The following is a 23,332-nucleotide window of genomic DNA, read 5'->3' on the forward strand; positions in this document are numbered from 1 at the left end:
ACTGATTAGCCCGTAGATTCGCCCGAGAACCCCCCGCGATCGGCGATTGCCGGCCTTCGATCTCACGTGATTCAAGATGATCCGATGCGTTTGGTGAGAATTAGGTGGGTTTCGAAGAACGCCTCTCTTGTATTATGTGCGCGTCTGTGTGTTCTTTGTCTGTTGCTTGTGAGTGTATGTATCTTTGTGTGTCTGTCATGTGTGTATGGTGTGTACGCTTTCGTGTTTTATAACTCCTTCGTCTCTCTAATTACACACGAACTTCGGTTCGACCAGCGCGTGTGTGCGCACGTGCACCTCCCATCCGGCGGTGATGGCGGTATGTCTCTATCGGTCGTCCTTCTCCACTTAATTACTCTAATTTTAGTTATTTAATCAACGTCAACACTTCGTACGAAATGAATCGAACGCACTATCGGACTCATTTTTCATTGGCAGTTGAAGGATTTTTTCCTAATGATTTTCATTGTTCTTTTTTTATTAAGAGTCCAATCGACGTCGTTCGTCGTCGATGCGCGTGCTCGCGTCACTAATCTAATTCAAGAAGGATGACCGGTGAACGACCGAAGTGCCGATAGGCGGTAAACCAGCGTGTCACCAACAAAGTGACACACGTGGTGAACGTGCACACACAATCGTCGTGCTATACTGGCCGAACGTGTAGATTCGAAGAATGTTATTCTTATTTTCTCGTTTTTACGTTGCTTAAGAAAAATTATTGTGCCGATAATATGTTGGGTCGCTAGCGAAACCCTAAACAGGCAGTGCAGTACGAGTGAGTCCTTAAGCAATCTCGAGGCAAGCTTCGGCCTAATATCACGTTTCGAGTCCATTGCTCATCGATATAATTATTTTGTGTGTGTTGTATGAGTATGTGTATATGTGTGTATGTGTGTGTGCGTGCGTGCGTGTGTGTGTGTGTGTTTATGCATGTATGTTTGTGTGTATATGTGAGTGTACGTATGTGAGTGTGTGTGGTAATTCTTCGATTATCTTACTTTTTTGTTTTGCTTTCGTTTTTAATTATTACTTACAGCGTACGATTAAATTTAATCTTATATTTAAAAGGTATACGCGGAGCATGTACAGTGGTACAGTTTCTTTGGAGTATCATGCCGACGTAACTATTCCATTTTTTTGCTTTTCTGTCTTCCCTTCTCATCATCTTTCGTCCCGATCGTGATACGGGACGATTTCGATACAGTTAGCATCCCTTTGAGCCAATCGGGAGTGTATCTCATTCTTCTGCGCACTTTCTAGCTCTAAGGACAGTTCCACTGAGTTTTAAAAAAAAGAGCGTCCTCTTCTTGTTCGTCCCCCGTGAATTAATTCTTCCGTACGTTCCTCTACATTATTATATATAGTAACGTTAAAAATCACGGTCCTCTAAACCGGACATAGGCGTGGTTGGTGTACGCGGGATATGACCAATAATTATCGGCTTCAAACATTTTCGTTTACGCACTTCGTTTCTATTATCGTCCCAGCGCGATCGGCGTCGCCGGGTTATTAGCCCCCCCTCCCCCCCCCCGAATAAATGATATCGAGATTGTTTTTTTTTCCCCCGTAGGATACTCTTCGGTCCTCTTAAATGGTAAAACGGGCGAAACTCCGAAAGATTATCGTCTTAACGTACAGTTCTACTACGTCGCTCCCGTCTCGTGGTCGTGCGAAACTTATGTATCCTGAGCTGATGCTTATAACAGCCTCCTTTTGTAGATGGATGACCAGCTACTAGAATTGACTTAAACTCCTCTAAATGCGGAATCACGTGTGATGATGATCCTCGTTGTGCTGCGGTGGTTGGTCTTCGGTGATGATCACGTTGTCGTCGCCGTGTTGAAACACGCGATCTTCTACGGTAGTCGAAAGCCAGTACCAAAATCTAATCGCGAACGATATCTAGCTTCCTCCGAGATTTCTCTTAGCTCTTCTCTTGAGAATTACTTTCGTCTCACACATTATGTATTTAACTCTGCAACCATTCGAATCGTTTCAACTCGATCGTTAGACTTGCGTTGCAGCGGTCCTAATGAAACTGAATCGTTGATCGATCGTCAAGATCTCCTTCAAATTTTTCAACATGCACTTTCCAAGTGCGCACTCTGTCGTCTTCTCGCCTGTCTCTGCCGAAACTGATGAAATTCCGCCTTCATCGCCTGTACTCGGGCCTCTATGTTTTCTCTGCTATACCTCGGTGCCTGTTGATGTACCGTGTGCACTTGATGGATGTGGGGAACGTGGATCGTATGGATCTGATGCATCGGCGGTCTCTCCTCCCGCGTAGGCGTCGAGGCCGACGTTGGTGTCGGCGTGCACGACACCGGATCGAACTCGTAGTGGCCGTCAACGCTGCCGGCGTCCACGGCATTTTGTATGTGCGTGTGTCCCACCTTGGCCTGATTCTGAAGCTCAAGCCAGCGACCCACCAGCGGCGGCGGAGGTGGCCTGTAAGGTGGCGGTCTCCATTCGGCGACCGTACTACCACTTCTTGAGCTCTGGTTTTGCTGCGAGGTATTCTTGCTGCCGAAACCCGAACTACTTGATCTGCTCTCAGGCGAAGTCTCCAGGTCGGGCGAGGCAGCGAGCTCTGGTGCCGATCTGGCGTGCCTGGCGTGTCTTGGCGGCAACCTCGCCCTAGGTCGTCCAGCCGGCTGCGGCGGCGAAGACGTTGCTAACGGTTGAACCGGCACGAACCGCCTCGACTCGGCATGAATCGCCTTAAGCGACGGTAACTCTTGGCTGTATCGTTGATGCACGCTGCGAAGCTGGAGGTAGCCGGGTGGCGTCGGGAAAGAACGTTCGCCAGAGGATGGTTGTTTGACAGAGCTGAGATCGCTGAAGTACAAAGGCGTCCAGGGGACCTGAGCCCCGCTCGGCGAACTGGCCAGGAACCTAGGTGACGTGATCGTACAAACATTTGCGGGCGGTATCCTCGCCAAAGGATTTACAACGCCATGATGACAACCTGATGGCAGGGGACCTATGGACACGCCGCTACCGTCGGATCTCAGACTTAGCTGACTGATGCCAACCAGGGGGCGTCGCCACGAGGACTTAAGCCGTTGCTTTGGCAGGAATCCACCGTCGTCGCTGCTGGAGACGTCCAGGATGCTGTTGTTGGCCGAGCTGAGAACCGAATCCGCCACGACGAAGCGGCCGTCGGCCGCTCGGGAGATTTTGCCCAGCGGACGACAGCGGCACGAGTCCGGGGTATCCGGGCTCAGGATCTCCTTCAGGAGGCTTAAACCTGGTACTCGGCTTTTTCTAGGTCTATAGGACAGAAGTAGCGTTAGAGCAATCACGGTGGTGGTAGTTGGCAGACACGGTCCGATCGAGATCGTCGGAGGATGATCTTGGCGTATAGGATTCACGCGGGATCTATCGCCTGCTTTCCATAGTACCCAAATTTCTCCAAAATGAATATATAATTTTTATTATATTACGAATTTAAGTGTGCATTAAATGATAAAAAGGCATACATAGGTGATTGTTGAACGTTGATATTATTGCTGTAAGCTATTTTAGTATAATAAATATAGTATCTACTTCTTTTAATTTTAGTATTTTCTTTTTCTTTTTATTTCCTTCGAATTGATATTGTGGAGAAATTTCGGTATCCACTACGAATTTATTTGTGAAGTGTCGCGGAACTAATTCATTTGATGAAATTGTTTATTAAAACAAATACTTCTGAGATTATTCGCTTCTTCCTCCGACGTGGTCCATCGGCCGTTTGGATACGATAAATACGTGCAACACGAATGGCAAAAGACACGCAACGTTAATGAACGAAAGTTAAAATAAAGTACTAGAACAAACGTAACGTAAATGCCAATGTTCAAGTTAAATATGGCAAGATAATTATCAATAATTAATTACTCGTACGTATAATAACGAATAACGGATGCAGGCAGGGAAGGCATGCGCATGCACATTCCGGTGCACGAGTGGTCGGGCGTGACGTGGGTTGTGGATAGATTGGCCTCGGCAGTGAATGGATCTTTTTTCTTTCTTTAATTTTCACAAAACGAATTTTATATTTTTCTTATATATTTTTTTCTTTTTTTTGCTCGTAAAATTTTGTTCCGTCCTCATAGATATTTTTTTGCGCGATTCTTTTGCATTTTCTTTTGATTTCAATCAGTGAATAGCAATTGTGGATTTAGGTGCTCCGAAACTCGTCACCTTTTCTCCTCCTTCGGGTCCGGCAGCAAGGAAAGATGGGGGAGAGAGAATGTTGTAACACAACGATTACATTCACAAAAAACAATATATCGTAGCGATAATGATAAGAAATATAACGCTAAATAACCGAACGTTACTTCTAGGCGGTGGTGTTAGGGAGCAAATAGATAATAAATAGTGTCTTATGGGTGTCCGGTGGAGACGCGTTTCATCGTCATATATCGATTTGACTCGATCAATGTCGGATTGGACACGAAAGTTGAAAGGCGTTCTGAACAGTACACTGTTTCCTCGTTCGAAAAGACTATTATAAGAAATAACAAAGACATAGCGAAACATGTAGAAAAATGAGGCACAAGTATATGAATAGTCGATCGAGTGCTTCGTAATAAAGAAATCGCGAGTAATTACGATATGATTTATAAACTGTCATTTACATTTTGATGGGATAATCCTTGTAAACGTAGCAACGTCGATTGAACAACCTGATTGAATTTTTTATACGTTATTTAATGTTCATTCTCCTCGAAGCACTCGATCCTGTAAGAGAAAAGTAGGAACGAAGATTATGACACAATCGAGTAAATTATAAAAGTGCGAACTGTCGTTGAAATCAATTTTAGGCCGGATTTAAGGATGGCAGGGTCGGTTTAACTGTGTACGTCAATTTTAACGGGTTGAATGGGATAATGCAACGAGGCATCGTGAACGATTAACAGGTGGATACGACAACGGTGAGTATATGTATATGTGGATACAAGTTTTCGCGTGGCCGCAACGAGCGCGGCTTACCTATCTCCGCCTTGCTTATTGCCGCGTGTTCGCGTGTAAGCGTGAGAGCGTGTCTGTCTGTTTATTGGTCATCTAGAATCGACAAACTGGAAACAATCAAATAACACAAGAAGCTTGAATTAGAGCTCCGTCGTGGCCGTGCGCGCCGCAATAATCGTTGCAGCCCGACGTGCCATATGTATGCCGCTGAATCTTTGGTGTCGCACAAATCGAAGTTTTATTCGATTCCTCTGACAAACGTTTCTTCGATATAACGACCAATTCGTCAGTCGACTATTATCGGACATACGAATATTGTTTTCCGCATCTATGACGAAATATAAAGGCGATGCTCGTGTTACATGCGATGTGTATGTATGGACAGAGAATCGTACTGGATAGTATTGCGAGAATAGCAATTGCTCGTTGTAAGAGACTAATATTGTGGATTAATACCGTGATGTGACGTGAGTTAAGATTAGTGATTAGTAATGTGAAACGGTATGGTAAGCACGGCATTGGTGAAATGTGCTTCGAAATTCTTTACATATTATTATGACTCGTCTTTAATTAGAGATGCCTTGTAAACGTTATGTAATATTAAATAACATGCTCAAATGATCTAGAAATATACAGCAAGTTACTGGATAATCTTTATAAACAGATCAATTATTACAAATTCTGATAGATGAAAATATATTTATACGTGAATATTTATGCGAGAAGTTATGAAAACATACCAGTAACTTTCTGCTGATTGTTTATGAAGTAATGTTTAATAGATGCTAAAAGAAATCATCCAAGAATTGCTAAAAGAATTCATCTAAGAGAAATGTTCATTGCGCGGTGTATGAAAATTAAGAAAAGTAACTATCATAAGGAAACTCGATGGTTATGAATTATTTTTTTAAAATACAAGGCAATTTCTACGGAAATAATTTTCGAAAGAAACAACGTAGATAAATGATGTGGAATAAAATTCATTATATGAACAACACATCGAGTCGCCGCAAATTTATCTGTCAATTAACAATTAATTGAGTAGATAAGTGATAAATGAAAGCGTCGTCATAATGAAAGTTTTAAAGTCAAGCGATACAGTAATGTGAATAAATGCTGAATTGTTGATATACCTCTTAGTGTCATATTTATAATAATAATCTGCAAGATATTAATAATTAAAATGTGTAAATATGTGAAAATATTTATAGAAGAAAAATATAAAGAAATATATGACATACTTTGAAAAGTATTGCTATCATGTTGAGCGCTGTAAAAGCAAAAGAAATATACAAATGATAGTTTAATGTTAATAGATAATATAAATAAAAATTAAATATGAAGAATTGCAAAATAGTGAATGCAAATGCGGCAAAGAATACATTAGCGATAAAAAGATATTAAGCATATTATATGAGATAAAGAAGTTTAAAAATATCGCAAAGAGAACACAATAAAGTTACTGAATTATTCAATAGGCGCAATCTATCTGAAAGCTAGGGTTTGAAAATAATAAAATATAGATGTCTTTCATATAAAAGACATTGAAAACCATTTAGAATAGTTACTGCACTCTCTGAGATAAAATGTTTTCGAGAAAGAAAAGAATAGTTAAATAGATGTTGCACCTCTCGAACATATTGCGTTTGGCGCAAATTTGCCAGTTAATGATAAAAAAGGAAATTAAACACTAATATAAAGATAAGTTATACACTTTGTAATTTGGTAAAGGAAAGAAGATATATCATAATGATGATTTTCACAAAGAAGCAATAATGTGAAGAATGAAGGAATAGATTGACTCAAAGTAGGTAATAACAATTTATGCTTATATAATAATAAGCGCGCGTGACAATGAATCCTATATAGAGCGAAGAAATATGTACACGCAATAAAAGAGCAATGAAATGAGTAAAGCACGATAATAGATTGGCAGAGAGGCGGACACCGCGCTGGGAGTTACTTCCGGTTCGTTCTCGAAATATTACATAAATGAAGCAATGTAGATCGATATATTAATGACAGTGAATGTAATGTAGAACAGTACGTGAAAAAATCGCAAAAAATTTATCGCAGATCGGCAGAAAAGAATTGAAAAAAAAAAAGAGAAAGAAATCTACCGCCTTGCCTCGATCTTCCTTATCTATGTACTCCCTAAGACCGTCGAACGAAGGTATTAGGGTACTGACTGGATGTTACTAGTGTGAACTCCTAGCTGTTTTGCCTGTATTGCAGATCTCATCTACAGTCATGACAATCATCCTAAGTAGTAGTAGATAGTAGTAGGTGGTAGTAGATTAGTAGGTCCTAGCAGGTAACATTGCAGAGCTGTAGTCTCGCATAGTAGTAGGTAGTAGTAGCAGTAGTGGTAGAGTAGTAGCGGTACTAGTAGTAGTAGTAACGGGCATGTATCCCACCGGCAATTGGCGTTTCGCTCGCTCGATCGACCGAGGAAGATCGACGACTGACGGAGAATGAAATCGATCTGACAGTTCGTTCGATCGATCGACGGACCGCTTGGTACAACGTGTTTAGACACACACAAACACATATACGTATACCGTCGGCGGGAGCTTATTTTCATGGTTCTTGGGAGCAACCGTGGTCTCGGGTACGTAGTAGTGGTAGTAATAGTAGCAGTAGTAGCGGTAGTAGTAGCAGTAATAGGTAGTGGTAGTAGTAGCAGTAGTAGTAGTAATAGTAGTAGTGGTAGTACTTGGTTTTTTTCTGTGTGGCTAGCGGAGGTTAGGCTTACTGTTCCGCCTCTCTATGATAAACACGCTCTCGTAATCTCGATTATCGAGGTGGAGTGCGTGATGGTCACGATCACGGTTCGGGGGGGCCTGCTCGTGGACCGGCTCCGAGGTGGCAGTGGCGGGGGTGGTTACTTGCGTAGGAAGTGGTGATTGATGAAGAGGTTGTGGTGGTGGTGGTAGTTGCGGATTCAACGGGCTGCAACGGGTCAGCGTCGAGACTGACTCGCCGCACGCGTTTAGATTTGTCGACCTACAGAAAACACAGAGAGAGAGGAGGACAAGAGACGCCCACGATTTCTTATCGTCTTGTCTTTCATTTTTTCTTTTTCGTTTTTTTTTCCTTTTTGTCGCAACGGCTATCTTAGCTGGCTTGACTTGCTTGTCGATTTTCTCACGGTTGCCGTTTTGCGCGAGAATCGATTTAGGGTCGGAGACGCAGGACGAAAGAAATAAAAAATAGAGATTGAGAGAAAGGTAGCTGGGAAATCTCTTTATTGACTACGATCGATTGACTCTACTATCTACCGGCGCTTTTCTTTTCAATTCCTTTCTTTCACGCTTTCGAACTGATAACGTTTACGAAGTATCACCCTGCGTCCTTCCTCTCCAAAGTCTCACGACCCTTGACACTATTCTCTAGTTCGCGTCGGCTCTCTTCTGATCCTTGCTCTGATCGTAACCAAAGTACATAGCACCGAAATCGTTTTAGGCCTGTATTCGTAGTCGATATTTCGAGCTATCTAGCCGATAAGCATATCGATTGCAATCATCATCAGAAAAAATACGTGGCATTATTTAACGTATGGAAGAAAATTACGTTAAGGCCTTAACTTATTTTAATTTTATTAAATTTTTCTGTCTCAAGATGAGATTATCACTGTCCGGGAAAAATTAGCGTAATGTCTCGTGTCCGACATTGTTGGAGCATTAGAAAATTGCAATCGTTGCTTCTATTCGGCACACAGCCCAGACACTTGACCACGAATGCGGGCCTCAGAAAAAAAAGACTCTTGGCAGTGGCTGAACCGTCCAGCCCGTTCTGGATATATAACATGTAGGTATATATAAACGTGCAATATCGATATAAGTCTCTCGATATAATTCTCGACAAACGCGGCCGCACTTTCAATGAAAATTTGCACAACGAATGTTTCAACTTATCATGAGGGTGACGATGGATGACACATGATAGAGGCATGAAATAGATACTTTGTAGGATTGGAGACAGTAGAACAGTTACACGCAAGGCAGTATCAAGTCTAGATTATGGTAGCAATATCTCCACATTGAAATATATTAATAAGAGAGCTAGTCTGCTGATTATAGTAAAAGAAATGAAAAAGGAGGACTATTAATATATTCGAATATATCAATTACAAAAGCGCATGCTTGATCGCAAATTAGACGATGTAGAAGACAATAGTCCAGAACACAGCGCCATGGCTGCGAAATTTAGTTTTGACTTATAATTACATATATGTGCAGTTCATTTTGGAATGGCTTCGCAATCGGCTTCGAATCTATGAGAAAATCTGTATTAGATATCGTGCGATCGTATTCGGTCTCGATAGAGGAGAAGATGGTATTATGGCCACCCTTGTACATATCGTGACCTCCCTTAATATCTCCGCTATTATATAGCGAATCCTAATGATTACTTATGGAATTATTAGTTCAGTAGCTCACCGTTACATCATGACGCTAACATTACCAATACTTAATAGCCAGCACTTATTATAACGCATTTTTACTTTCAAGTATTTCGAAACGTTTCTGAGATACACTTTAGCATTTAATTACACCTACTTCCTCATTTTTCTTAAATTTGAGCGTATTATCACATGAATATATGTATTTTTGAGTGTGTTATTTGCTATTTAACATTTTATTTGACTGTATATATTTTGAGTTATGAAAATTTAAACAATACCATGGCATTTTGCTAATGTGGCCATCTATGGATATTGATTACTCACAACCTCTTTTTTGAGATTTTCATATCAAAATAATTATTCGATAATCGATTGTATAGCTATACGATTAATCTATAGTTTATATTACGTGTACTATTTTTAGTGCTGAGATTTTTAATACCGAGCAGCTTATATACAGAAGTTATGTGAATGTATATATACATTCATTTGCATACATTTTAAAATGTTTCACTTTTTTTGTTAATTTTGTAACCAAATGCTGTTTTCTAAACAAAATTAATATTTTAAGGCTATTTTTATAAAAGGCCACATTACCACCCATTTTTTTCTTCGAGTCATTGCAAATGTCACTACATTTTTATTAATAGTATCCTAAGTAATAAATATTTCGTAACTTTGAGTCAAGAATTGATTCAACAACATTTTAACGAATATAATTGTCAAATTTTAAACTTAATATTGATTATTAACAAAGTTATTGTATAAAATGTAACTGGGATGCCATAATACCATCTTCTCCTCTACGTTTGATTGATGGATCGAGGTTCGTATTGTGGAAGCATGAGCGTGAACATGTTGCCTGTGCGTGTAAAAATATAATTCACGAAGGAACGGGATAAAGAAGACTGGATCTCTATTAGCACCCTCACGATAAGTGCCACGACAAGACACACGAGAAGCATTGAAATTTGGTACGACAGTACCGCTAATAATTGCACTCGAGAGAATCAAGCAAGGGCAACGGTGCAGCTGATAAAACGATGATAGTGAATATGACTGGGTCGAATGAATTGTTGTAAAATTCGTCGCGGGTTCAGGGTCGGCCGGAAATGAACAACGAGATATATGTACAGTAAAGAGGCGGCGCGAAGTCAATGACGAGTTACGATCCAGAATAGGCATCACTGCAGTCGTATTGTGGACTTTTGGATGCCGCGATGGAAATCATAACAAGAGTCACAACTGTGTTATCCGCTACTACACGTGCAGTCCGCTTGGCGTGAAATCACTAATAAGCCGAACGCCCCACGCGCTACGCCCTGGCTTGTCTTTTTTCTCTTTTCTTTTCTCTTTTTTTCCTCTCGTGCATACGCGGGATGCGTCGAAAAATACGACGATCGCACGTCTGCCTGTTTCATTCTCATTTTCTCATTCGTAGCTTCCTTTGTCGGTGTGTCCGTGTTCCAGATCGCGTGAATCGCGTTCACGGCGATTCAAATCGAGGCGTCCGTTTCTCGGTAGAATCAAATCACGCGATTTCGCGATTGTATAAAAAAAAAATACGAGATCTTATTCTTTATTAATTTAATAAAATAATTATATTTGCATTCAGTATTGTTCCACGAGTTTCTCTCGCGCTTTTTAAATCGAATGAATGTAATAGAGACCGCTGTAGTTGATCCGGTTCATTTATTTGCGAAAAGCTGTGCCCGTCTCTTACGCGCAACTCTCGTTTCTTTTCGTATATTCCCGCATCGTTCGAAAAAACGAGTTTCGATGCGGGAAAAACGAATTGGTTATCGCATTCGCAATTATTCGCTGCGTACGATTCGCCGCGTGTTATTTGATTCCAGCCACGAAATCCGATTCGATTCGAAGCGCCAGATCGCACATAGCGAACTCGATTCTTTCGTTTATGTCTAATGGAAACGTGCACGCATGCACGCACGCACGTGGTGTTGCGCGTGGGAGTGTTTGCGTAAATTACTTATCGATTATCGAAAGATCATTTCTCCAACCTCGTCCAGAATACCTCTGCTGCTGCGGTTTAGTCTGCCGGTTTAATTGCTACGAGATATATACATCTAGAAGCTCATAGTGTTATGTATGGCGCAAGTAGATCAAAAGAGGTTCTGTCGTTCCTCGTTTCCTTAATCCCCCGTTTCAGAGGGATAGCGCTTGTCCTTTGTCAAAGTGGATCGAGCTGACGGCAGGAGAGAGAATGGATTTCTCTCCGTACGTCTCGCTAAGTCTTGCGGTCGTATATGTCTTTGTAAACGTGTCGCTGGTACGACAACGGCATGTCATCGTTACTTCCGATTAGCTCGTAAAATGATCGAGCCGTATTATTAATTTGAGAAGTGCCATAAGAGGGATTATCATTAAAGATGTGGCTGTACAAGAAAGTCGTTGGCGTAAAAGCGATACGAAGTATATATGAATTTTGATACACCCAGAACAATATAAATATTAAATTGTATATTGCGTAATTATATGTATAATTATATTAGAAGTGAATGTTCGAATATCTGTTGACTAGAAGATTATTCATGAGAGGTTTCGTAAATGCTTGCGGTGCTTCAGTCGCCTATTGCTCGTTAAGAGGGGGTGGAATGGACTTAATCGCTAGTTCTGGCTAAACCTAAGTGATATATGTTTCTTCGAAGTCGCATCTGCACTCTGTGACGCATTTTGACGGTACAAAATCGATATTCAATACTTGTACTACCTATTCCATATCTTAATCAAACGCACAGTGGCCTCTCCGGCCTCTGAAGAGACGTCGTTTTAACTCTACTTTGCTAATCATTTGCGTTACCGTCAGAATTCGTTTACGAACATTTATTGATTGTTACGAAATTATTATTTATATATTGGATTATACTCGGAAAATTTTATCGTACGAAATATTTGTTTACAACTGGAAGAGATGTTATTTCTCAAATTATTAATTATGGTATGTGTTTGAATTTTATATATTTTTGCGAATCTCAGATTTTAATTGATAGATGAAACGAATTTCTAGTGCAGCTGCGACCCCTTCGGTCTACTTGTCGTATGATTGGAGCCTTTAAGAATTCTCCAAAGCATCGTAAGTTAAGATTCCCTGGACCTTGAGAGAATAATGGTATGTCGGATGATAGACACTCACTTTTTCAAAGGCACTGTTCCCTGGGGCCCCTGCCCTGCGCCGTTCCTGGCGTCGGTGACCCGGCAGGCCACCATATTATACGCTGAAAGCAGTTCTACAATGTTACATAACTATGTTAACTATGAATGTTCAGGTTCACAGGTGCATGCCTGGTGCCTGTGTTGCCAAATCGTAGCCGTCTCTTTGACCAGTCCTGGGCATTGAATACAAACGGCTGTCACAAAGCGAGTTTTTAGTAAAAAGTTACAAAATAAGCGGGCCTAGGACGGACCAAATAAGAGAAATAACGAACAATATTCACAAAAGTTAACTTACATTACCTAACTTATTGTTAGATACACTGTTTCGTTCAAAAGACATAATTTATTGAATTAAAATAATTAATTAGCAGAGTTAGTAGATTAAAATTATACACATTTAGAGCCAAACGATTAAGCGAAAGCGTTTAATTATAATTCCATTAAATATCTTCACTGTATATAGTGTTAATTTCATGAAGCTTCTTTGAGAGAACTTTGTCTCTCATACAAAAATCAATATAGAGACGACACAACCAGGAGCACAGGTCCAGACGAATTGCGGGCAAAATGGTGTACGATACGTCGATAACGCCACGGGGCGTTCATACCTTTCTCCTGTTTTCGTCTCTTCCGTTTATTGCATATCTTCACCGCGCATATGCTGAGGATGATGGCGACAAGGAAGAAGAGGATGCCGCCCACAACGCCCGCGGTGATCGCTTTGTGCTTAACACGAGCCGGCACGGGAAACTTCACCTGGTCGCTCGCGCCGTAATTCGTGGCTGAGTTGGCGAACACTTGGAAATAGTAGGTCCTACCACCGACCAGGTTCTTCACTGTGGGCGTTCGCGTTAAACGGAAATCGCATGAAAGCCGTACTCTCGAAAGTCAGATTCGATAAGTAATATTGGTTCATGAGTGTTTTGAAATTACTGGTACTCGGTGCTGAACGCCTGTCCGATGCTCGTAAGAAATTTTATGCATAATAATCATTGCGATCAACAGACAGAGAGAGAGAGAGAAAGACAAAGAGAGAAAAAGGTATCTCACCTAAATAACTGGTCTCCTCGGGTCGTATTTGGCCCTTGTTGAGCGTTTTCCAAGGTCCGTCCGTCTTGTACTTGATAGTATAGTATTGGATAAGATGGGTTTTTTCCGAAGGAGGTTGCCAGGTTATTAAGAAACCGTTGCTGATTTCCGTCACCGTGAGATTCTTGGGAGAACCTGGCTTTGGTCCTGGCAATTTAAATCATGACGATTAGGTCAATTGGAAGTTGAATAAGTTAATTTTAATAAGTCAATGTAAGATAATATATCTTGCACTTGTAATTTTATAATTTTACGTTGTTTGGTATTTTTAATGCTGCAATACGAACAAATAATTTTTTTCTTTCAGTAATAAAGCAGAGAGAGATTTAAAATTTTGCGTGTGCTATATATATGCGAAATGAAAAAAAAAATCAACGTAGGGAAAAATCTCTTTGGCGTCAGCAAATAAATGTTGTTGTCGTAATTCCAGAATAATTTCGGTGATGCACCGAGTTGCAGTGCCAGCGGAAAGCTTTTTTTGATGAAAACGTTAACGCCGTTCCAACCGCAGCGACATTTTCGCATCTATCAAATCCATCGCGCCATCGAGTTGTATGTCTGACTTTTTTCATCGTCACGTATTTGGGTCGACTGCGATATGTCGTTTACACAAAAAAAGGGAAAAAATTTCTTTGCATTGGTTGATATGAGCAAATGTGCTAGTATAAACATGATGGATAAACTATGCTCTTTTTGAGATAGGAATTTTAAATATTCATTATTTTTGTATACATGATGGTGAATGTCTGCAATAAATTATCGACATGCTACGAGATTCAAAATGACTGACACTTTCGTATTATTTCTTTTGCGTAATATAATATACGAGTATTTGGTATTATATAAACGACAAAAAAGTAAAAAAAAGAGTGTACATGAATAAGTCTACGTGTATTCCAGTCATTGAATCGCAGTCACTAGATCAGAATGAAATGATTATTGATATGACTTGTTAATTGGATTGGTCGAACATGAGATCAGCTTCTTTCATCACTTCTTACACATTAATGTTACAACCTAATTACTTTCGGCGTTGATCTTATTAACGTCCGAGTGACACTATTTCTTTTATAGCAATAGCATGATTTCATACCGTGCATTGCAATACACAATTGTAATAAAAAAAGAGGTGTGTTAAAAAATACGAGCAAGAAAACAACTCGCACTACACGAATAATAATTCGCACGAAGAAGTACAAATATTTTATTTGGCTTTCAGTTTCTTTTTTTTTGTTTATGTTCCGTTATATTCTGATTCACCCAATCTGCTCCACGGGTTTATTCCAACAAAGCAAATATCTCGTACTATTCTCCTATTTCCCTCGTATCAATTTAATGGCCGCTGTTCTGGAAAATACTTCGACAGAATTTACGGAATTGACTCGTTCTTTCTACAAATCGCGACCAGTAAACGTAAAAACTCTTTCATTTGTTTGCTTATTTTGTTGATTACGCAAACGATACTTTTTCTTAGTTATTAGTCGGATGGTAGAATCACAATGTGATCATTTTACATTTGTTTAAAACACTAGACGAATTTATCGAAGCTGCGAATTTTCTTTATATTGGCGATTTGAAAGACGCAACGTTTTAGTGCCATTCAAAATTGATCAATCTATCGTCAAGTCGGCAAAATTGAGTCGAATTTTCAAAATCAAAAGAAAACGTTCGAAATTCTCTCGGTACATTAGTACGTGAATTGACTTTCGTTCACTCTAATGTGTGTAGAGATGAAGAAATAAATACGGCAAATTATTTTCGCAAAAAAAAAAATCGTTTTTATTGTGGACGTACGCAAAATAAATTGTGGCGTTTGGGTAATTTTAATAGCAACGAACCTTTTGGTTTTTCATCACATAATCATGGAACCATATGAAATTGATGTGAAAAAATTGAAAATAACCCTGGCAAATAGCTTGGTTTGGCCACAAAATTGCAAAATTAGCGACTTGTATTGTTTCGAATATTTGCTTTGTGTATAAAATGTATGAAGTTATTTTCTTTCTCTTCCCCAAACTGTCTGTTATGAGCACTTTTTTTCGTTTTTACTGGCATCTACACAGGCGAGGATTTTATATAATATTTTATTAGTTTTGCGTAAATATAATAGTTATTATTCCCTATGGAAGAACATAGTCGAGGATTACATTTTTTTTTTCATAAAAATTTTATTATAAAATATACACAATGCATTACATTAAACAAATGAATATTAAAACTGCTACGCGAAAAAATACAAATTATAATATAAAGTTTTCACTTCAATGTAATTACGTATAAAAACTGTTGGATGCTGAAATTGTATTGCTATTCTCTCCCTTTTTTTTTATTCGCATCACTATTCTGCCCGACGATCCGAATATGATTGAAACTCGACTCACGAGAGAGGCAACTAAAACTTTCTTGGGTTTATTCAGCTCCAAAGCGGAGTAGATTGTTTGGAACCGTCTGCTACGTGCAAAATGTATGATGTTATTTCCTGCTCTCCCTCCTGGAATGCCTCCCGTCTAGCTCTCTCCGTACGCCGCGGCTAAGAGGATTTCGTTTTTTATTTTCCCCTGTACCTTCCTCGCGGTATGCCGAACTGTATGCGAGCGTGGGTGTGCGCGAACACGCGTTTCATTCTTATTGCCTTGTCGGACTGCTTAACACTTATTTTCATGTCCACCACAGCATTTAATAGCGGTTAATCTCCTTCATGCGAAACGAAAGACATTCTTGGAGGAAAAAATGGATTTTTTATCCTCGCCTTCTTCAGCGGCGCGAAAGATTCTTGCCAAAGATTCTGTGAGACAGAGACGGAGAATGACGACTGTATGTCATCGTGATCACATTGACTGTAAATAACGCGTGGGCGGTGTGAAAGCGACGACGAACACTTTCGAACATTTTAATAAAATCATATAATAACCGTTCGATAATATCGCTATCTAATACAGAAAATAAAATTAAGGATTCTTTTTATTTTATTCCATTAAATACATATAATATAATATAAATAAAAAAAAATGAAAATATACCTTTCGGTCGTATGATTGGCGGAAACGCGGGATTTCCTGAGGAATCAGTCGGTAATACGAGGGTATTGTAATCAAGAATGTCTGAAATGAAAAAAAAAATAAACAGAAAAACTTAAAAGAAAATGAAGCAAAACTTAAAAAGAAATTAAATTAAATTGCTTAAAAAGTAAATGAATTGCCATTCATACATTGAAAAGTTTCGTAAAATTGCAAAATAAACTGTGATTTATTTCCAGATTCTTCGGAATGAAATCTAAGCGGATCATTGTGAAATTCTCTGCTAATTGTATTAGGTTTCATCAATGTCAATTAACTCTACTTATAGTATCTGTTTAACTCAATATCAATTAACTCTACTGGATATCTGTTTTTGTACCGTAATGTGGAACATAATATAGGATTATTCAAAACTTCGTATCTATGCACTGTAAGGGATTTTTAAATTAAATTTTGGAAATTAAAAATTTAATTTTTCTTCCACAAATATGTCAAAGCAGTTAACGAACCGAGATATATCTTTACAAATTTTATTCGTTAATTTATTCTTGGATAAAATTGTAACTTAAAACTTGGGCATAAATTGTGTCAAAATGTATATAAATTGTTCGTTGAAAAAGATCGAAAGTTAGAGGATTTCTGTGAAACGTGAGTTTTAGTACGCTTTGTGTAGAGAGGTATAGAATAGTAGAGGTATAGAAAAAGAAAATTTAGTTAACCCTTTCGTGGTTAACCAGCGTTGTTGAAGCCGGCCCTTTGTCGGTGTAGGCTAACGAGCCAACCAATGATGATGCGGGTTTGTGCGTGGGATACAAATGTAAGGAGCGAAAAAGCGTTACAATGAGAAAAAGGTACAACGAGAAAAGAGTCAGATAGGCGAAAGAAACGCTTGAAAGGTAACTAGATAGAAATCCCTAGCTGCCGGTATCGGGGATGCTCGAGGTACGGTGTGTACAAATGGAAGGCAATGAACCGGTGGATTCGAGGGAAGGAAATAAAAGCGGAAGCAGAATGAACGGCTCGATGGGTTTTCCGATACGATAAGTCGCCACGGAAGTCTCCGTTCTTTCCCTCCATCCCTTTTTCTCGGTTTTCTCTGCTCCTCGCCTCATTCCGCATCCGCATTCGTTGTCCCCCTGCCTCCTCACCTTTTCTTATCTTGTCGCCTTCTTCTTACTTTTTTGTTCCTTCTTTTTTCTTTTTTTTTTCCACCTTACGGTTCTAGCCGAAGAAGTCGCGCGACTTTTCGACTCTCGGATCGATATGCCGATGAGAGGATCAGAGCAGAGTGAGACGAGAACGACACCCCTCACGTATGAATTTCTCTTCAACAGTCATCGAGATGCCATTCTCAGCTTACGAAGTGAATCGCACGGCTCGCGGATATTTCGAGATATTCCAACAACCGATCGCGTTTCGCTAGCTTGCAGATTTGAACTAGCAGCAAAAATCGTCGATTTTAACATCTTGAAGAAATTGTATTTTACGTTACCCCCGATGCATTTCACGCGTTTTAAATTTACGACAGTATAAACACTTTTGAGATGGCTCACGTAAAATGCGTCGCTTTTTTATTAAACATTTTTTACCCGTGAGTTTCATCATTTTCAACATTTCACTGTTTTTTCCATTTTAAAACCGTAATCGCGTCGTAAGCAATAACTTCATTCGTATCTTACCACTTTGATCCGAAGAGGCGGGTTGATCAGTCGCCGACTGGGGCAAGCTAACGTCTTGGAGAATGCAGATAGATATGAGAAAGAAATTTATACAAATAGTTGAAATAGTGAAGATTAGTTTGTTAATCAGCGAATAAATGATTAGCGATTTGTTAGTTACTATTCATTAGATTAGCATTAATACTGAATAAAAATATCTATAGTTAATATTATTAATTGATAGAACATGATGTGAAATAGTTTAATATTTGTTTCGAGATCATCGAGTTTTGCTCGTTTTAAATTTATATACATTCTTTGCAGGTCTCTTATTTATGAAATTTGTGATAAACTTCGGTCAAATTTGTGAAAAACAATAGCCAAAATAATTTGAACGTAACACGCAGTTTATATTACCGAGCGTCCTGACTGTGATGACTTTACTCAACATTCCCTCGCCCAGGGCGTTTTTCCCGATTACTTGAAATTCGTAGAGAGTACTAGGCGTAAGATTGTTGATCGTCACCGATGTGCTGCCCGATGGAGTCACGGGGATTGTCTTCCATTCCGAAGTTCCCGATTCTCTGTACCTGAGCGGAGATAACAATAAAATAAAAATAAAATGTTAAAGATTATAAAATATTTTCAAAATAGGTTTAAAAAATTTTATCACTTGTAAGTGATATTGATGGCTATAACACGTGCTATACAAGTAAAATTGCTTTTGCGATATGGAGGATTATCATCTCTTGTTATTCGGCCAATTATAGTACGCGTCGTAGAACCTTAATAATGGTAATACCTGTAAGCCTATCTCGTATACCCACCAGATAGTATAATCTTGCTTGTAATCAGGACCACCGGAATAACCTGGTAACCAAGTTAGCGATACCGCAAATTGCGTGGCAGTGCCCGACACGTTGTAAGGTGCATGGGGTTGCGTTCCCTCGACGATCAGTTGCGTCGAGGCTGAGATGGTGGCAACTTCGTTGGAGGCGACGCACTGATAAAACCCGAAATCTGCGCGTCGAAGGCTTTCTATGGTTAAATTGCCACCGACAATCTTCGAGCGTGTGCGTTGAATAGGTCCGCCATCTCTCTGAGATAATTTTGGAAATTGTTTTATAAAATTACGACAAGACAACTCGTTAAAAATACTTTCTAACATTAGAACTGCCGATGATTAATGTATATTCTTTGAAAAATGTAGATTTATTGATTTAACATCATGCAATGTTAATATAATTCTTGCCGTGCTGATCAGGAAACAGGTAGTATCTCTGCGCTAAGCCAAGCGCAACGACACTATCGTGGTTCCTTTATACGAGAGCGCGTATAAACAACATGGTGTGGATTTTAAACTTATGGTAATATATACCATTTAAATTTACATCATATATGCTCATATTTATATCAATATCAACACAATAAGAATTATATTTAATACTCTTGGTATTAAATTCCACACACACACACATACATTCCCACATTTTTTATACCTATTTGTTCCATTTAAGTATTACATTGTATATCTAAATGATAAAATGCTCATTTCGCCAGCAATAATTATTACAACCTATGGTTCAAGAAAAAATGTATTTAAAAATGGTGATGAAAATAAAATAACGAAAATTTGGCTTAATAATCTAAACGCGTATTTTTTTCTAAGTGAGACTATACCCGATGCCATTGTATCGTTGGTTTCTGCGTTCCGTCGGCCTCTTGAGCGTCGCAGTGCATCTCGACCGTCTCACCGACCTTCTTCGTGTACACTACTTCCGGCTCGAGGGTGAAGACAGGCGGGTTCCGTACGAGGACCTCCATCGGACCCGAGCTGCCCTGCGTGCCCTGGGCGTTATAAGGCGTGCAGGTATATCTGCCTTGGTGATTCTCATTGACCCGTGTAAAGAGCAGGGAGCCGTTGTTCATGATAACAATGTCTTTTGTCTGATAAGGCTCGAGTAGGCGTTTATCCTTGGTCCAGGTCACGTATTGCAAGGGCGGGTTGGCTTTTATGTAACACTGGACCACACCGGCCAGACGGAACGGCAGGTATTGGACAGTGGGGGTAAATGTAACCTTCGCCGGATCTAAAACACGGGAAAAATCCACGAGAAAGACATTAATTCTTCGGACATTAATCATACTTAGAGCTCAGATTAAGCATCGCGTTTAAAACACGCCGCTCAATCCTTAGTGTTTGGACATTTAAATCTTTTCGAATTTTAATTCCATATTTTAATTTGACAAATTCTAATTTGATAATTCGAACAAGTCTTACACTCGACGTTCAGATAGGCGCTAGCAGTCTGAGGATCGCCGATGCCATTAGTGACCTCGCACAGATATTGACCGGAGTCATCGGCGCTGACGGGGTTGATAACCAGACTACCATCCATCTTGATGGACACTCTGGTATCCAGAGCCGAGACCTCTGTGACAGGTGCGCCTTCGCGAAACCAGCGCACCGTCACGTTACCCGGAAGTGCCTTTGCCTCGCAAGAAAATTGCACCTTCTCGCCTTCTAGCTTCGTTTGATTCGTCGGCGGCACCATAATAACGGCTCCACCTGTAAATCAATCAAACGTACGATTCTTATTAGCGTCAGATACAGACCGAGATGTCAAAGAGACAAAATATCGATTACGGTTACCGAAACCAAACGCAACCGATGTATTCTCGTAGTAGTATCTACCACATTCAGGATCTGCGGTGACCGATTGACCGCTGATATTGGTTGTCTCGTTATCAAAGATATCCCGGAAGAGACGATAGCACGCGATGCATCTGACTCGCCGTCAAGCAGAGACAGGGAGAGAAACAGAGCGTTATAGCGTCTCGATCGATTCTCGATAATGTCTCTTTCGCTCGTCAGTAAAAAAAGTCACGACAAATGGATAAGCGAAGAGGATACAAGCATCAATTGAGCGCGTGTAGTCACGAATTTGCCTTTCGCCTCCGTGATTTCTGCGCCTTCGAGTCTGCAGGGAAGGCGCTCAACAGGGTGCATTATATCTTCATCGATATCCAAACGTCGTCCACGCCCACAGACCGTCTCGCGCTTCGTATTCACGCCTGAAGAATTTCAAAACTTGCGGCTTCGCTTCAGAAGCGAATATCTCGCCGTATTATAACGGAAGATCGATTCTCGCTGCACAAAAGACCGAGCTCCACCTTCGCGCAATTCCGCGGCATTTTCCGCAATCCGATCTATCGTCATTCGTCGGGATTATGGGCTTACTTCATTTCTGTGTTGCCAGACAACGGGTGGGAAAAGGAGGTCTTTCGAACGTGATGAGATCGAGCGAGCATACGTAGAATTGTTGAGGAATTAGCGATACTGGGATTCATACGTTGAAAGACGTGATTATTGGTCTGCAAGAAGAAGCGCCTCGATAATAAAATCAAAACTCTATAAAATCCATAGACCAGTAACTCTTTATTTTTATTGCATCGCACAAGATTGGATGCACGCGTTGGTTACCGTACGAGAGAAAAACATTTGTTTACCATTCAATATTTATATATCGAATTCTACGATTGTGAATTATATGGTTCGGATAATAAACACCGTCGTCCGTTTGCAATCTCCGTCGCATTTCTGCTTTTACATTTTAATTTCGGACGTGTGACACTCAAAATCCATATACACGCTCGAATTCGAGATTGCTAGTTGGTAAAGTAAACAGGGTATAGGTGTCGCGCAAACAACGTGTAAATTTATACACGCGAACGAACGCTGCGATACATCTATAGTGCTGCGATGTTGCAAATATATATTGACGGACGTTTGAACAATTAAACATTTGGCAGATTGTTGCGGTGTTTACTGTCCTCGCGTATCGATGTAATCAAATTCGAGGTTGCGGAATAGCTTTTTGGCGATATGACGCGAATATCGACGACAGAAATTTCGATCTCGGAATTATTATATGGCCGCCGTGATCGGAAGTAAACGTGACGGCCAAGAAAGAACCGAAGAACTCTCCGAAGAAATATCGTGTTCCATGCGCAGACGAAAATCCGCAGAAATGGGAGCAACGATATTCTAAGCTTCGCGCCCGATGTCTCAATATATTGCATCCAGTTGCACCACCGAAGAGACGCGTTACAATGCGCGCCAGCGGTGCATACCGCACCGGCACGACAAGAATAAATTTGAATCTACGATCTTGATAAACGCGCGAAGCGCGGAATGAGAACTTGTTGCCCGGAGAGAAAAAAGAAAGGAACGTATTTCCTCGCAATCCTCGCTGCATTTATGCTCGGGCACGCGCGCGAAGAAGGGTTTACCTCGATGGCCAATACCAATCAAATCGAATGTATCCGTCGTGTCAAATCTTTTATATATCTTTTTATATTAACGTAGCACTTCATACCCGCCGAAGAAACTCGATTCAAGTACTCCGAAAGCGGATCTGTGAAGTTAGCGTTTTATTAATATAAAAATCTTTTATTAATTTAAACATTTTATTAATGTGAAAATATTATTACATATATGATGAATACAAAGGCTTTGAGAATAAATCAATAAGTATTATAAAAAGGGAGCATAAAAGCCTACGCAAGTTCTTTTAGCATAAAAGCATTCTTTATACAATCATCTCGTTATAAAAGAATGTAAACGTTTCGACCTTATTATTAGATTATTCTCAGTATTATCTACAATTTTAGAATTCTAATTATATCGCTTACTTACATGATATGCAAACGATATAAGTTATAATTAAATATGTTTTATTACTTGACACTGTTCTACAATTTCAATTTACATGACATGTGAGCGATAACTAAGCGACGTAATTTATAATTAGATATGTTCTATTTGACACTGTTCTATATAGTTTCAACTAAATTAGAATTCTAAACTTGCGAATAATACTGAAGATGATCTAATGACAAGTCGAAACGTTTATATTTCTTAGTTATAAGATGATTGAATATAGAATGTTTTTCCACTACAAGAACTTACATGGGCTTTTATGTTCTTTTTTTAAATAAAATAATTATCATTCCAGCAGCACTTT

At 39.8% G+C, this 23,332-nt stretch overlaps 1 protein-coding gene across 9 annotated transcripts in view; it reads right to left on the reverse strand.

Annotated features, from left to right (window-relative positions):
- Positions 1–480: 480 nt before the first annotated feature.
- LOC108723388 (protein turtle) overlaps positions 481–23,332 on the reverse strand; it is a 101,991-nt gene continuing 79,139 nt past the window's right edge. For 6 of the 9 annotated variants that reach the window (XM_018449114.1, XM_018449116.1, XM_018449115.1 and 3 more), the window contains exons 8-16: positions 20,587–20,874; positions 19,986–20,395; positions 19,133–19,404; positions 18,723–18,895; positions 16,651–16,731; positions 13,592–13,777; positions 13,150–13,377; positions 12,522–12,615; positions 481–3,273 (exon numbers count right to left, since the gene is read on the reverse strand). In XM_018449114.1, coding sequence (XP_018304616.1) covers positions 2,079–3,273; positions 12,522–12,615; positions 13,150–13,377; positions 13,592–13,777; positions 16,651–16,731; positions 18,723–18,895; positions 19,133–19,404; positions 19,986–20,395; positions 20,587–20,874 — 2,927 coding nt within the window. In that variant the 3' untranslated portion in view covers positions 481–2,078. Of the gene's footprint in view, positions 3,274–12,521; positions 12,616–13,149; positions 13,378–13,591; positions 13,778–16,650; positions 16,732–18,326; positions 18,381–18,722; positions 18,896–19,132; positions 19,405–19,985; positions 20,396–20,586; positions 20,875–23,332 lie in introns of all 9 variants that reach the window. The other 3 variants (XM_018449118.1, XM_018449119.1, XM_018449120.1) reach the window with 3 other exon arrangements.

This window comes from Mycetomoellerius zeteki, unplaced genomic scaffold (assembly GCF_001594055.1).
Source record: "Mycetomoellerius zeteki isolate Tzet28-1 unplaced genomic scaffold, Tzet1.0 scaffold232, whole genome shotgun sequence".
NCBI lineage: Eukaryota > Metazoa > Arthropoda > Insecta > Hymenoptera > Formicidae > Mycetomoellerius > Mycetomoellerius zeteki.